The following is a 14,906-nucleotide window of genomic DNA, read 5'->3' as shown; positions in this document are numbered from 1 at the left end:
TTTATTTTGCAGGCGTGGGTCGCTCTTTATGATGTGGAGGTGCTGTATAAATAGAGTTTATACAGATAAACTGAACAAATGTTCATCAAGAGTGAAAAAATTGCATATTAAATTATGCAGACAGTGGCAGTTCTTCAAACTAAATTTATACTATGGGTATTTAAGGATATTAGCCGTGCCTTATTTGTCCTCAGTATTACGGTTATTTGGCTCTTACTAATGGCCAAAAGAAGGCTGCTATCTGAGTGGTTGTGCAAAAAAAGCCAAAGAATTTTTGTATAAAGATTTTATATATGAAGCTACCTACATAAACATCAACAGTGACCTGAGATATTAAATTAAGCCTTAACAAAAATTAGATTACTACTGTGCAAGAACAGTGAAAGCCAATGTTCAATAATATTATAGTTATATGTTACTGACTTAACTATTTTATGACAATAAATGAAAACAGGCTCCTCCTCCTCCTATTTTAAACACTTGCATCCGTCAGCAGTCGAGACAGTGCCTTCTCCAGCGTGTGTTGTTAGGATAGAACACGGGCATTATGTATATATTTACAAGTAAAATTGTGTTTTGTAATTAAAGAATTTATTTTTGTATGCAGAAAGAAGAAAGACAATAATTAAACACTGTTTCACCTATAGTAGCACATTTCTTAATAATATCATTGTCTTAAAATTGTAGTACAAAAGTGTGATGTGTTTGTGATAACACTTTTCGTGTTGATATACACGCATTTTGTACATACTGTAGGTGGTTTTAAAAGTAAGTTGTAGTAATGACAATGAATTAATTTTAATTGTTGTATAGTGTGTGTCTTCATCCATGTCTTATTTATTAATTTATTTATTTGTTCTAAATATTCATTGTATGCTGTTAAGAAAATTGTCATGTGGTATTAGTTCCTCCCATGATATGCTGCCTACATTATTTACTTTGATAAATTGCTGTTACTCCAGAACTCACATTGTCTGGAGTTCTATCTAAATTGTGTAATTTATTAAATGAAATTTTGTGGCAGGTATTATCATTGGGTAAGTACCTCGAATAAAGAGTGAGAGTGTGTGTGTGTGTGTGTGTGTGTGTGTGTGTGTGTGTGTGTGTGTGTGTGTGTGTGCGCGTGTGCACGTGCGCGAGTGAGAGGGAAACAGTCCAGCATGAGCTTAATGTTTTTGAATAAAAACTTTGCTTTGCATGTAACATTTTTCTTCTTAAATAAATCGGCCTGTATTCACTGAAAAAAAGGAGGGGAGGGATGTAGGAGGCAAGGACTGGAAGCGTAGAGACAAATCAATGTTCATTAAGTGTCAAGAGAAAAATAACTAGGCCATTGTTCATAATAAGTTTATTTGGTGTCCAGTGAAGTGGAGCCTCCAGTAAGTGCAGAAGCAGAAATAATCCAATGGATGTTAGGTATTTGACTGAGTTAGATATGTTAATAAGAGGAATTTTGTGTGGATAGGTTACTGTCCTGGGTGATCTGTAGAAACACAGTTGCAAGAGGCATACAGTGTGTGCAATAGTTATCAGCACTCTTAAGCCTATTGCAAGCGACATCGTGTAAGAACTTCAGTAAAGAGGATCAGGTAATGATAATGCGAGTGGCTGGCAGCAAACTTCATAGATACTATTCTTACAATATTGGTAATGGCTAGTACAGGATTGCTGCTCAGACTTTGGCCACAGTGTACACTCTGAACAGCTGCTCTGGGGTTACAACCTACACCTCCAGACAGCGTTGTAAGGGGAGTTGGAGCGCGACATTGAAGGTTGCTGGTAACTGCTGACAAGACATTTTTGTAACTGCTATTGACAGATAGTATCTGAGAGACATATGAAAACACTGTACAGAACATCCGAAGGCTTTACAGGAGTATTCGAATTTTGAAGGGAAAAGTCTTTCATTGGAGTCTTTGGGAGATCTCCCAGTTACGAGTACATGATTTTCCTCTCATGACTTCATACTGTGCTAAACTCAGTCTTTGGAAAAACATTATTTTATCGTGTTGACTAATTCTCCAAGAGAAATAACATTGTTCTTTCTATTATACTCTTAAAACCTGTTATAAAATACATTGCCTAAGAGAGAAAAATAGTACCACATCCACGTATAATGTCTTCATAGATTGTTTTCTAATGCAGGGCACAAGAATTAGAAATGGCATGTCAGATCATGATGCACCAATATGAACACAGAGATATAGTTACATCTCTAGGTAACAATTTAGTATGTGTCTGTCCATCCTTTTAGAGATGGTTGTGGGACTCAGCTGTTCGATGCAGAATGTCAGCTCAAACACCTTTCAGCCATCTAGTTTCCACACTTATTTAATTTGGTTACCAGTTTCAGCAATTTACTATGCTATCTTCAGGACTCTTAGTCAGCAGATGATACACTCCTGGAAATGGAAAAAAGAACACATTGACACCGGTGTGTCAGACCCACCATACTTGCTCCGGACACTGCGAGAGGGCTGTACAAGCAATGATCACACGCACGGCACAGCGGACACACCAAGAACCGCGGTGTTGGCCGTCGAATGGCGTTAGCTGCGCAGCATTTGTGCACCGCCGCCGTCAGTGTCAGCCAGTTTGCCGTGGCATACGGAGCTCCATCGCAGTCTTTAACACTGGTAGCATGCCGCGACAGCGTGGACCTGAACCGTATGTGAAGTTGACGGACTTTGAGCGAGGGCGTATAGTGGGCATGCGGGAGGCCGGGTGGACGTACCGCCGAATTGCTCAACACGTGGGGCGTGAGGTCTCCACAGTACATCAATGTTGTCGCCAGTGGTCGGCGGAAGGTGCACGTGCCCGTCGACCTGGGACCGGACCGCAGCGACGCACGGATGCACGCCAAGACCGTAGGATCCTACGCAGTGCCGTAGGGGACCGCAGCGCCACTTCCCAGCAAATTAGGGACACTGTTGCTCCTGGGGTATCGGCGAGGACCATTCGCAACCGTCTCCATGATGCTGGGCTACGGTCCCGCACACCGTTAGGCCGTCTTCCGCTCACGCCCCAACATCGTGCAGCCCGCCTCCAGTGGTGTCGCGACAGGCGTGAATGGAGGGACGAATGGAGACGTGTCGTCTTCAGCGATGAGAGTCGCTTCTGCCTTGGTGCCAATGATGGTCGTATGCGTGTTTGGCTCCGTGCAGGTGAGCGCCACAATCAGGACTGCATACGACCGAGGCACACAGGGCCAACACCCGGCATCATGGTGTGGGGAGCGATCTCCTACACTCGCCGTACACCACTGGTGATCGTCGAGGGGACACTGAATAGTGCACGGTACATCCAAACCGTCATCGAACCCATCGTTCTACCATTCCTAGACCGGCAAGGGAGCTTGCTGTTCCAACAGGACAATGCACGTCCGCATGTATCCCGTGCCACCCAACGTGCTCTAGAAGGTGTAAGTCAACTACCCTGGCCAGCAAGATCTCCGGATCTGTCCCCCATTGAGCATGTTTGGGACTGGATGAAGCGTCGCCTCACGCGGTCTGCACGTCCAGCACGAATGCTGGTCCAACTGAGGCGCCAGGTGGAAAAGGCATGGCAAGCCGTTCCACAGGACTACATCCAGCATCTCTACGATCGTCTCCATGGGAGAATAGCAGCCTGCATTGCTGCGAAAGGTGGATATACACTGTACTAGTGCCGACATTGTGCATGCTCTGTTGCCTGTGTCTATGTGCCTGTGGTTCTGTCAGTGTGATCATGTGATGTATCTGACCCCAGGAATGTGTCAATAAAGTTTCCCCTTCCTGGGACAACGAATTCACGGTGTTCTTATTTCAATTTCCAGGAGTGTAGTTGAAGTGATCGCTATAGCAAGCAGAAATTTACAGGTACCAGTATTTGAATACTGGCCCCTGTTTCGACCAGAACCGAGGTGGAATCTTAGTGCGTGTCAGTCAGGGGCCTGAAGATGGTGTAGTAAATTGCTGAAACTGCTAGCCGAATAAAATAAACTTGGACACTAGCAGGCTGAAAGGTGCTTGATTTGACATAATCTATTTAGTATGTGGGTCCTCCTGCAATAAATACATTTGAAGCAAATCTCAAAGTGCACACATCAAGTACTCTTCAGTGAACATATTTAAGTTATGAACATGGAATATTTCTATAAACTGTAATCACTTCTTTTGATAGCTATCTTCCATTAAAATCTGGCAAACAACCAGTGTTGGCAACTAATAGCATTAGAGTATCAAATAGGAGAATGGAGAGCTGCACAATAATCACAGCCCAGTTAGAGAATATCATTACAAACTATACTGGAAAGTGCTGAAGAATGTCAGACAGGTTAAAAATTGCATTACATCAAAAGGATGGAGCTCCCAGAACAATGATATGGTCAGTTGTGGGAGGAGCATCAGAGTAGAAAGTGAATGCTCAAATTATTGCATTTAGTTTATGAGTGAATAAAAGTGTCTAGTCCATCAAGGTCATGTAAAGTAATTCATAACAATTTTTTGTCAGTAGTTGAAAAATTACTTTACGACTGTGGCACTTAATGTACAAATGACCAATTTCCCTGCAATTAGGACATCATGGGGCACAGCATTTATCAACAGTGTGGCCGGATTGCCTGCTTTGTCTACAGTTTGTGTCATTTGTGAACACATGGTTAGGGTCATTGCTGCAGGAGGGGGTTGAAGCAAACCACCCAGTCTCCTCGCGTAATAGTAGAAGACAAACTGCCTCATTCAAAGGTAAAGGCTACAGCACTTTAACCTCAGCTCCAGTTTGCAGATTAATGTCACTAATGAATACATTGACAGCTCACACTTTGGCCTCTTCCAACAAGACATACTATTGTGTTGCTTCTCGCCCCAAGGTGTACAAACAAAAGATTGTGTGAATTCTGCCTAAAAATGCTCCCTCTACCTAGGGTGGACGATTTGTCTTGGTAATAGCTCACAATTCTTATGTAAATACATCTCGGCTAATCCCTTCATTAGTATGTTGCCACCACCTCCACATAGATATGTAAATCACTTGATAACTTTGGGCACGCCACAGTCTGCAGAAATCCATTTGACCATGAACAATTTTTGACCAATGTCATGGACACTTTATAAGGAAGTGGACACATTCTCTGTGGGTTTCCCTGAAAAAGAAGGGATGTAAGTAACTGCAGGGAAGCTGACCATTATCTTAGGCTGTCGGGTGACAACACTACCTTAGGTTTCCCTAGGCCCCTGAAGGGGCATGTGGTGGTGCATTGTGGTAAGGTATCCATGACCCTGAAGGGGATGGCAATGTGATGTCAAGGCACAGGTGTGTGCCAGTGTCGATGCTCAGACCCACAAGGGAGTGGCAGCAGGAGGCTGCCAAGCAACGGACTGTAAGGCAGTGCTGTTGGCAGGGCCCATGGCTGGTGCTGGGAAATAGCATGATCCAGAGGTGGGGGTGGTGTCTGGAAGTGGAGAGCGCGCTGGTGAGCATGAGTACTTAGAGTGCACAGACACGCTGGTCAATGAGCATTTGGTGGCCACTCGGCCATCTATCAGTGCACGAATGTGCCAAGAAGCACAGGCAGGGGCCCCACACCCAGTGTGGACTGACAAAATGCAGATATTGCCAGGCCATGCATAGAAGGCTGCACCCCCAACACACTTAGTGGCATCCAGCTACAAAAATATAGCCACTTATAGGTCATAAGATGTATTATCCCACTGGAACGCAGCCAATTTGTGTGGTCATAATATGGAACAAGGGAGGGGGCATCCAATAGTGGTGTTTCAAATGACAATGGGTGAATTAGATAGGTGGACAAACATCTGTATATTGATATGTGGGATACAAGAGGTTCTTGCTGGAGAAGACGAACAGGCAACCAATGGCTAGGAGGAGCTATCACAGCTCAGATACAGTGGAGCAAAGCCTGGCGTGGAGAAAGTTTGTGTGTTGTCAGGTCAGAGGATGCTAGCAGAGAAAAAATTCCTTCTGGAATTGGTGCTGTGCTTGCACCCTCTCAAAATCTCATGTTACTGTCTTCCCACAGTCTTCATTAGTTGCTGTATATGACACTTGTAAACTGTCCCTAGCTAGCAGTTTCTGACCACTATGGAAAATTCTTGGCATGTAATGTGGCCCAGTTCCAGTGTTTGTCATGGGAGCTGTCTCACGAGTTTACACCAACTCCGAGCATGAGAGAAAGAAAATTTAATAATCCAAAAATCATTGCAAAAACTCTCCCAAATTTCTCCAAACAGGAGGCTGCCTGTATACTACCTATTAAGGTTATTAATGTTTCCCATTTGGCCTAGTACATCACTTTGTCAATCAGTCAGGCACAATGAGGTATTTTATTTAATTATGAAAAACGCATGTAGGCGCAATAATTCTGTCTACATTTTTTGTGATAACATTTATTGCTTGGAAGTATATTCTAAATTTTTGTGCCATTTGTCCAAAATGTTTCTTTAGATACGTTGACGACACGTTCGTCATCTGGCCACATGGATGCGAGAAATTAGACGAGTTTTTGGAACACCTCAATGGCATCAACAGTAATATCCAGTTCACCATGGAGGTGGAAAGAGATAATGCATTGAACTTCCTTGACGTCCTTGTCCACTGTAAAAGAAATGGGTGCCTTGGCCACTGCGTCTACAGAAAACCCACCCACACAGACTTGTACCTGCACGCCACCAGCCATCATCCAGCACAGAAGTGCACAGTATTGCAAACATTGGTGCATCGTGCAAGAGTAATATCAGACGATGACAACCTGCCCGACAAACTGAGCCACCTACACAAGGTTTTCAGGAATAACGGCTACAGCACCCATCAAGTGAAAGAAGTGATTTCTGGGAAATATCAGAATAAGACCACCGACGAAGAGCAGGAAAATAAACTTGCTTTGATGCCATTCTGTGGCTCTGTGTCGGGCAAGATAAGCCGCCTGTTGAAAAGACACAAGATGAAATCAATCTTCAGGCCACCAATAAAAATCCGTCAATTACTGAGACCAGTTAAAGACGCTGTAGGTCTCAGAACAAATGGAATCTACGATACACCTTGTGAGTGTGGCCAGAAGTACATCGGACAAACAGTGCGCACTGTGGGACAACGCAGGAAACAACCTGAGAGGTATTATCACCTACGCTATCCAGAGAAATCTGCGTTAGCTGAGCATGCGTTAGAAAACGGTCACCACATAAAATTTGGCGATACCTCTGTCGTGGCTTGCACTAATGGCTTCTGGGACAGTTTAATAAAGGAAGCTATTGAAATAAAAATTACCACAAACACCCTGAATAGAGACAGTGGCTTGCAGCTCAGCACTGTGGGAGATCACGCGGTTGAAAAGGGCACATCAAATGCCAACTCATAACATGCCCATATATGGCAATGTCACGGGCACCAGTGACGTAACAGCCAGCAGCTAGCGTATATAAGGGCGCACCAACAGCCCACTGGCGGTCGTAACACTTGACAATGGCCAAGGAGTGCTTGGCCGAAAGCTCGTGTAGTTTTAACCAATTGACGTGGTTGGAAACCCGAGAACATTTTATTCAATGTCATCGCCGCGAGACTCTGCATTCATACAATATTAATTGTATTGATATTTCAGCTTGCTTGCACTTCAGCCTGCTGGCTGCAGTACTTTATGTACTTTCTTTTATCTGCTGTGTATGTATTTGTCTGTATATGTCATCACTGCTCAAGTACGGTGTTACCGTAAGTAGACTAAGTGAATAATTTAATTAACTGTTGTGCGAAAGATAAATTCAGTGATTGTTTTTGCATGTGAAAATCTTGTACATGAGGGATACTGCTGAATAGTGTTCATATCCAACAATTGCTAGGGTTATAGCTCGTTTAGCAGAACAGAAACGTGTAGGACATAGATAGACAATCTAAAGGGCAAATGTACGTGGCACTAAGGAAAGCTTGTGGGATGAGACAGGATTTTGAATGCTAGGAGCACAGAGATGTAGTGAGATAAATGTTCACCCCAGGAAATTTCTGGAGAATAGTAGACAGGGTCAGACCACAAATGGTGAATCTAATAGCGAGAACGAAGCACAGAATCATGTTGAAGCAATTGTAAAAATTAGAAATTATGATTTAGGTAGTCCATGCGGACATAGAAGCTCCACATATTGCTACAACTGACTACAGTCTAATGCTTTGGCATGTAGTTGCCCAACTGGTGCACGTAGTCGCAGTTATAAGAGGCACACAAGCATTGACAGGGAAGAGGACATAAATTTGTGTGCCACTTCAGAACAAAAGGCACCAATTTACAGGCAAGGTTTAGACATGACAGAAGTGTCACACCTCCTGGCTATTCTTAAAAAGTGATCACAGAATTGCGTACTGCTATATATGACAGCAACGAGGAAATCCGAAATGACATGAAAATTACGACAAATAAAGTCAGCACCGAACTGAAGACGGATATTAATACGATTAAAACTGAAATCTGAGAACTCAAAGAAAAGATGATTATGTTGAAATCCAAACTAGATCTTGAGCTGGCAGAGGCAAAAAGAACAGCGAACGAAGCAAAATTGATAACGACAAACGCAAAATGCGTTACTCATGCCACTAACGAGGAGACGCAACTTACGTACAAGTTGAGGAGTTGCAAGTACGTAAGAAAGAGACTGCGCCTAACAAAGCACTTACTGTGGAATTAGAACAATTTCAACAAAGGTTAGAAAACGAAGTGAAACAACTAGCTGACGAAGTAAAATCACAGATGAAAAGTGCCGCGATTACGGAAACCGAGAGGGAAGGTGACTTGCAGGTGGCAGCCACTACAACAGCAAGTCCAAAGTTGTTATGGCAAAATCTGGAACAGACTGTAAGGAACCTATCAGACAACAGCGTCTTACACAGACTACAGACAGTGAACATGTGAGGGAACATATGGAGGCACATAGTTACATGAATCATGCATCCACACACAGACCAACAGCTTCACAAATAGCGAACTACCTTAGCAGTAACGAAACATGCAACATAGACTACCGTAATCCATTACTATGCACTACTGCACACCTGGCTAATAGTACAGAATGCGCAGCAGAAATCAGGAAAGACTACACCCAGAACAGCGTATGTCATGAGGCGCGAAAAAGATATGGAAATACAGTAGTGACAACAGCTTGACACCCAGAGAAGAATTTCAATTTCAAGCATTTTATGTCGGTCAGGAAATTCCAACACTATATAGATGATGGAAACATTTTACATGCAAAAGCGTTGATGGGACTGGCCTCTCATGTACAAAGTAGACTGTCTGCTCACATATGGAAGGTGCAACAGCAGAGTGAATGAAGAGTATAGCCAGAACATGTACTATAGAGCGGGGTGTAGTGGAATATGTGAGGTGAAGTGCGACGATATATTATCTTTGTTATTTTGTAGGTGCTGACATCAAGTGGTTCTCTCTGAAAGTGATCTCTTTACTTAATTTCGTTCATCAAAGTTTAACAAAGCAGATACATAGTGTTTGAAGCTTATTTTGCTGGTAAGTGCTTTGCAGATTGTTTTTTTTTTTTTGTTTTTTTCCCCAGGCCAAAAACATTAAATTATAAAATATCTTTACAAACCTCTTCCAGCGCTCAGAAGAATATTAATGTAATGCTCAACTTATAGTCTCAGAACTAGTATTGAGGTTATGTTGTATACAAATTGTCATGATGTTATTGTCATTATTGTACTCATGAGACTAATTAGTTTAAATAATTGCCATTTTCAGGGGTGAAGTGGGACATGGTGCGAAACTATAAAAAAAGGGGCAGGGCGTGGTGGACTCCTTAAATATGATGAAAATGCAATGCAAAATGCTATTGCAGAGTACAGGTGTAGTAGCAGAAGCTTAAGGATCATAGCTGAGGAATATGGTGTTCCAAAAACTACGCTGGCAAATAGGGCAAATGAAAAATTTAAGAAGAAACATGGAGGTCAACAAGTTTTAAGTGAGGAGCACGAAAATTTAATAGTGCCAGGAATGTAAACCTGTGCAGAGCGGGGGTTTCCTCTTCAAAGTGATGATGTTAAGGACACAGTAAAAACTTTTCTTGATTGACTTGGATGTCATGTGAAAAAATTCAAAGACAATAGACCTGGGAGAGATTGGAGTCAGTATCTTTTTCATCGACAGCCTAACCTCACATTTCGTCTTTCAGAAAATGTGAAAAGATCAAGAGCTGCTGTTAATGAAGACTGCCTTACTGGATATTTCAAAAACTTGGAAGCTAATTTGAAAGACATTCCTCCAGAAGGGATTCTAAACTATGACGAAACAAATTTCACAGTTGATCCTGGATATTCCATGGTCATTGTAAGAAGAGGATGTCGACGTCCAGAAAGATTCATTGGCCAAAGCGAACAGTAAACCAGTGTGATGTTTACTGTTTCTGCTAATGGAGAAATGCTCCCCCCTTTGTGTACAAGACCTTGGGCACAAGTCTGTACCCAATGTGGACAGACATTGGTGTTGAAGACTCACGTTATGCAATAAGCAAATCTGGTTGGTTCGACATGCCATTATTTGAAGACTGGTTTGTCAAAATAGCTCTGCCATATCTGAAAAGGTTTGATGGAAGAAAAGCTGTCATAGGGGACAATCTTCCAAGTCATCTCTCTCAGGAAGTGATAAGATTGTCTCATGATCATAACATTGCCTTTATAATGCTGCCTCCAAATTCTACACATCTAACACAGCCCTTGGATGTTGCAGTATTCAGACCAATTAAAGCAGCATGGAGAGCTGTTTTGCTGAACTGGAAGAAACTGTTCAAGGGCTGTCTGCCTAAAGTCCAGTTTCCAAAAAAACTGAAGGAAGCACTGGAGAAGGTTGATAATATGCAGAGGAACGTTATCTCTGGCTTTAGCGCATGTGGTATAATACCATTAGATCCTGAAAAAGTGCTGCAGAAGTTTCCGAGGAGAGTTGAGCATTCCGAGTCTGAGAAAGTTTGGACAGATGTTCTCACTGAAAAGTTTGTCATAGCCAGATCTAGTGATTCCACAAGAAGCAGAGATAGAAAACTAAATGTTCATCCAGGTATGAGCATTTCTCCTGAATGTTTCCACAACTTCTGCTAAGCATAGTAGTGTCTGCAAGCACCAGCCTCCGTTGGTACCCAACAAGATATTGAAATTTCTAGAGGTAAGAACAGAAGTAGGGAAATGGATCCTAAATTTGCGCTGTCAACAAGAGAACAACCCAGAGACTTCATTGTGGTGAAATTCATCACAGAGCAAGACCACCGAACAAAATTCTATGTGGGAGAAATCATTGGCATACCAAAGGATAAAACAATTGAAATAAAATTTCTAAGGAAAAAAGTAGGGAAAAAATGACAATGTTCCATTTCCCTCAAGTGAATGACATCCAAGATGTTCTCTACGCTGATATTGTTTGGAAGATTGATGTGTATCAAGACTTCAGAAGAGAAAGATTTCTCTTCGCAACACTGTCCAAGATTGTTGACATTGCAAAAGTCTGATGAGTGAAAATTAGCGATGAACAGTATAGAAAAGCTGCGTATAGATTTGTAAGACCATTATTATCATGTTATAGTGCATTAAAATAGTCTTATTTTCGTAAAAAGTTTCTGAATTTAAAATAAAAGGTTTTCTCTACAAAACTTTTTTATACGGTAGCATAGAATTGAAAGGATTTCTGCTTACCATACTCATTTGTGTTATTTCCCTGTCCTGCTTCACCTCCATAGTGAATGTGAGGGTATTTTGAACACAAATAAATGTCTATTGCACTTCACTCCATCTGGGGTGAATTGGGGCACACATTTCAGCACTTATAGTCCCTCTATCTAACATATTTAAAAAATATGAACCCAAACATAGTGTAAAGCGTTGTTAGAAGCTTATATTTTTAAAGTTTCATAACCTTTGGAAACAAAATTGGTAGGTAAATTTACTGAAAATCTGTCACACTTCACCCCATTGTATTGTACGTCATATGAGGAGTTCACCGACCGCGGTGGCCACGCGGTTTAGGCGCTGCAGTCCGGAACCGCGCGACTGCTACGGTCGCAGGTTCGAATCCTGCCTCGGGCATGGATGTGTGTGATGTCCTTAGGTTAGTTAGGTTTAAGTAGTTCTAAGTTCTAGAACCATTTGAACCATTTTTTATGAGGAGTTCCATGAGGCTTTTCTCAACAAGTACTGGTCTAGAGAGACCCAAGATAAAAGCAAACAAGAAATGATGATGAGTAGAGATTTCGAAAATTCAGGGTACTGCAGTCCACTAAAATTTTTCGAAAATATGATCGAGGAGGACCAGTATTTAGATGACCATGTAACCCTGCAGAAATCCTTCTACTGTGTTACATGAAGTTATCACTAGCATATCAGCAGACACTAGCTGGCAGTGCAATGACAATATAGAACTATTTTAAGGAATGTTAAGGGAATTGGAGCTCCTTTGGGAAACACAGAATGTGACACACTAGAATCATTTCGGAAATAACAGAGACCAAATTTGGAAGAACGGTAGAAGTAGGCAGCACAACCCAGGAAACCAAGGCGGAAAAAGTTCCAGTTGGAAAATCTATGGGAGAGACTGAATTCTGTAAATAACGTGCATATGTTTAGTCAGTATGTCATTTATAAATTTAGATAATAAGTAGGTTTAACAATCTAGCTTAAGAAAAATAGATAATAAGCTGGGGAATTTTGTGCAATAGCTTAGCTGAATGTTGTTTTCTACAAGTCAAAATTGTTATTTTCATATTCATCATGGATATGAACTAATTTGTTCCACCTCATAAACATTATTTGGAAGACGAAAGTTAGTGTCTGTGACATCGAATGAAAATACAAAAAGCAGAGGCATGGCAATTTACTCTGGAGAGTGTACAGTACCTTGCTAAGACAGGGTGAGAACATAAATAAAGTAAATATTAACGCAGAATAAAAGGAAATACCACAATGTTACGTACTAGTAGGAATTATCTTAAATTTAAAATTGTTAGTTTTCGGTACAGTAGACCATAATGAATAAAGATGTTTTGCGTTTGTTCGTGGCTTTACCTATGGGTGATTTTCTGTGCACCATTTGCGATGACACCTGTGAGCGTCGAGAGTACTGTTTCTCTCTATTGAGGAAAACGTGTGGGAGAAGGTGAACTGCTTAACGTAAGGACGTAAGAGCACACCGTTAATTGAGTAAATAAACTAAAAACTAAACTCTGCCCGTTGGATGCGGATATGGAGGGGCATGTGGTCAGCACACCGCTCTCTCGGCCGTATGTCAGTGTACGAGACCAGAGCAGCTACTTCTCAATCAAGTAGCTCCTCAGTTTGCCTCACAAGGGCTGAGTGCTGAGTGCACTCCACTTGCCAATAGTGCTCCGCAGACCGTTAATTGTGTAAACGGAAGTCGTAAATTGTCGTTCAGAGGTGGAAGATCTGTAAGGTGGCCTGATCTGCACGATGGTGTAAGAACGCACTGCAAGGATGTAATGGTGTTGTAACTTGACATGAGGACATTAAGTGAAGTACTTTAATCACACAAAATTAAATAAAAATGAGTATCATGGATTTATAACAGTTGAAGTCACAGAAGAATTTCCGGAAATTTCTCTTAATTGTATGAAGTAATAATATTGTGATCGTGTAATTGTGCCCTTGAGCTGTGATCATGATGTCATACTAGTAATTTATGCTTCCCAGGTATCAATAATTATATCATATTTACTATCCCTAGCCATAAGAAAAGCGTGAACAAACAGAAGTGGTACCAGTGACACCATCAAAGGAATGACCACACGATATCCACAGCCAGCTAAGATACAGAGGGGGCCAATGCTTTCGAGCAAACAATATCTAGCACAACAGTAGAGTAGACTCGCTAGCCAGTGCGATAGGCTGGCCCCTATCTGCCTGTATCACCTAAAACCTATGTGCGCTTCCTATCAGCACAAAAATCTGTCTCCGAAAATACAGCTGTGTGAGATAGCCAACCAAAATACGAATTTACTTACCCTGTTGGACATCCTGAGAGTCCTGACACGCAGACAATGGAAGAAATCTGCTACCTATGAAAATCGACACTAAAAACTGAAGCTCATGGTGCTACTTGAAGCAGTACAATCGTTAATCACGGTCATGGGCTCACACCAGTCCGCATCACACATATCTCCATGTAAACTACAGTCAAATTCCGGAAGCGAACTACTGTCAGGAGTGCTAATGAAGTGCAAATTACTGAATAATGTTAGGGCTGCAATGTCACGTCGGATAAACTCTTAGCACACCCACACAAAATAAAGTCATCGACACACCTTTAATTTCAAAGTATTTTGACTAGTCATCTGTCATATGTAAAGTTTTTGTTATTATATATTATGATTTTTATTTATATTGCATATTTCTTGTTTCGTAGGTTATTTATTTCAGCTGAATGTGTTTTGTTCATATATTGTGTTCTTTGGTAATTTGTTTCAACTATGCAATTTTGCTATAAATATGGACAATGACTTAGTTAATGAAAACAGCCAATGCAATACATAAGCCATTTACATCTATTGCACCACTGAAACGTACAGAGTGTACACTATATGTAGACAATGGACTTACACAGACAATTCTAAAATTGACTCTTTCACCAGGAACAGGAAAAATTCCATACACAGTTACACAGAAATTTGGTACGTTGTGTACAAAAATGTTTAATTGTAGAAAAAACACGCTTGCATTACAAAAGATAATTGGTAAATGAATTAATTACTGGATTTCTAATTTCCTGGATGAGAATGTCAATTAACTGTATACCTTGTTCATGTACACAGATTTCACAACGTATGTTATATTTTAAACCAAAAATAGTTAGGCCAGGTTGGGTGACTGAATGAGTGGACCTTAAGTCTTAAAAACAGGGACTGACATTTCACTTAATT

The 14,906-nt window shown here is 41.4% G+C and overlaps 1 protein-coding gene across 1 annotated transcript in view; it reads left to right on the top strand.

The window, feature by feature from the left end:
• Positions 1-644, top strand: part of LOC126469674 (aarF domain-containing kinase 1) — a 152,665-nt gene extending 152,021 nt beyond the window's left edge. Inside the window, exon 8 of the mRNA XM_050096824.1 lies at positions 13-644. Coding sequence (XP_049952781.1) covers positions 13-220 — 208 coding nt within the window. The 3' untranslated portion in view covers positions 221-644. The remainder of the gene's footprint in view (positions 1-12) is intronic.
• The last annotated feature ends 14,262 nt before the right edge of the window (positions 645-14,906 follow it).

Source organism: Schistocerca serialis, chromosome 3 (genome assembly GCF_023864345.2).
Source record: "Schistocerca serialis cubense isolate TAMUIC-IGC-003099 chromosome 3, iqSchSeri2.2, whole genome shotgun sequence".
In the NCBI taxonomy this organism is placed as follows: Eukaryota; Metazoa; Arthropoda; class Insecta; order Orthoptera; family Acrididae; genus Schistocerca; species Schistocerca serialis.
This window is presented reverse-complemented; position numbering and strand designations above follow the sequence as displayed.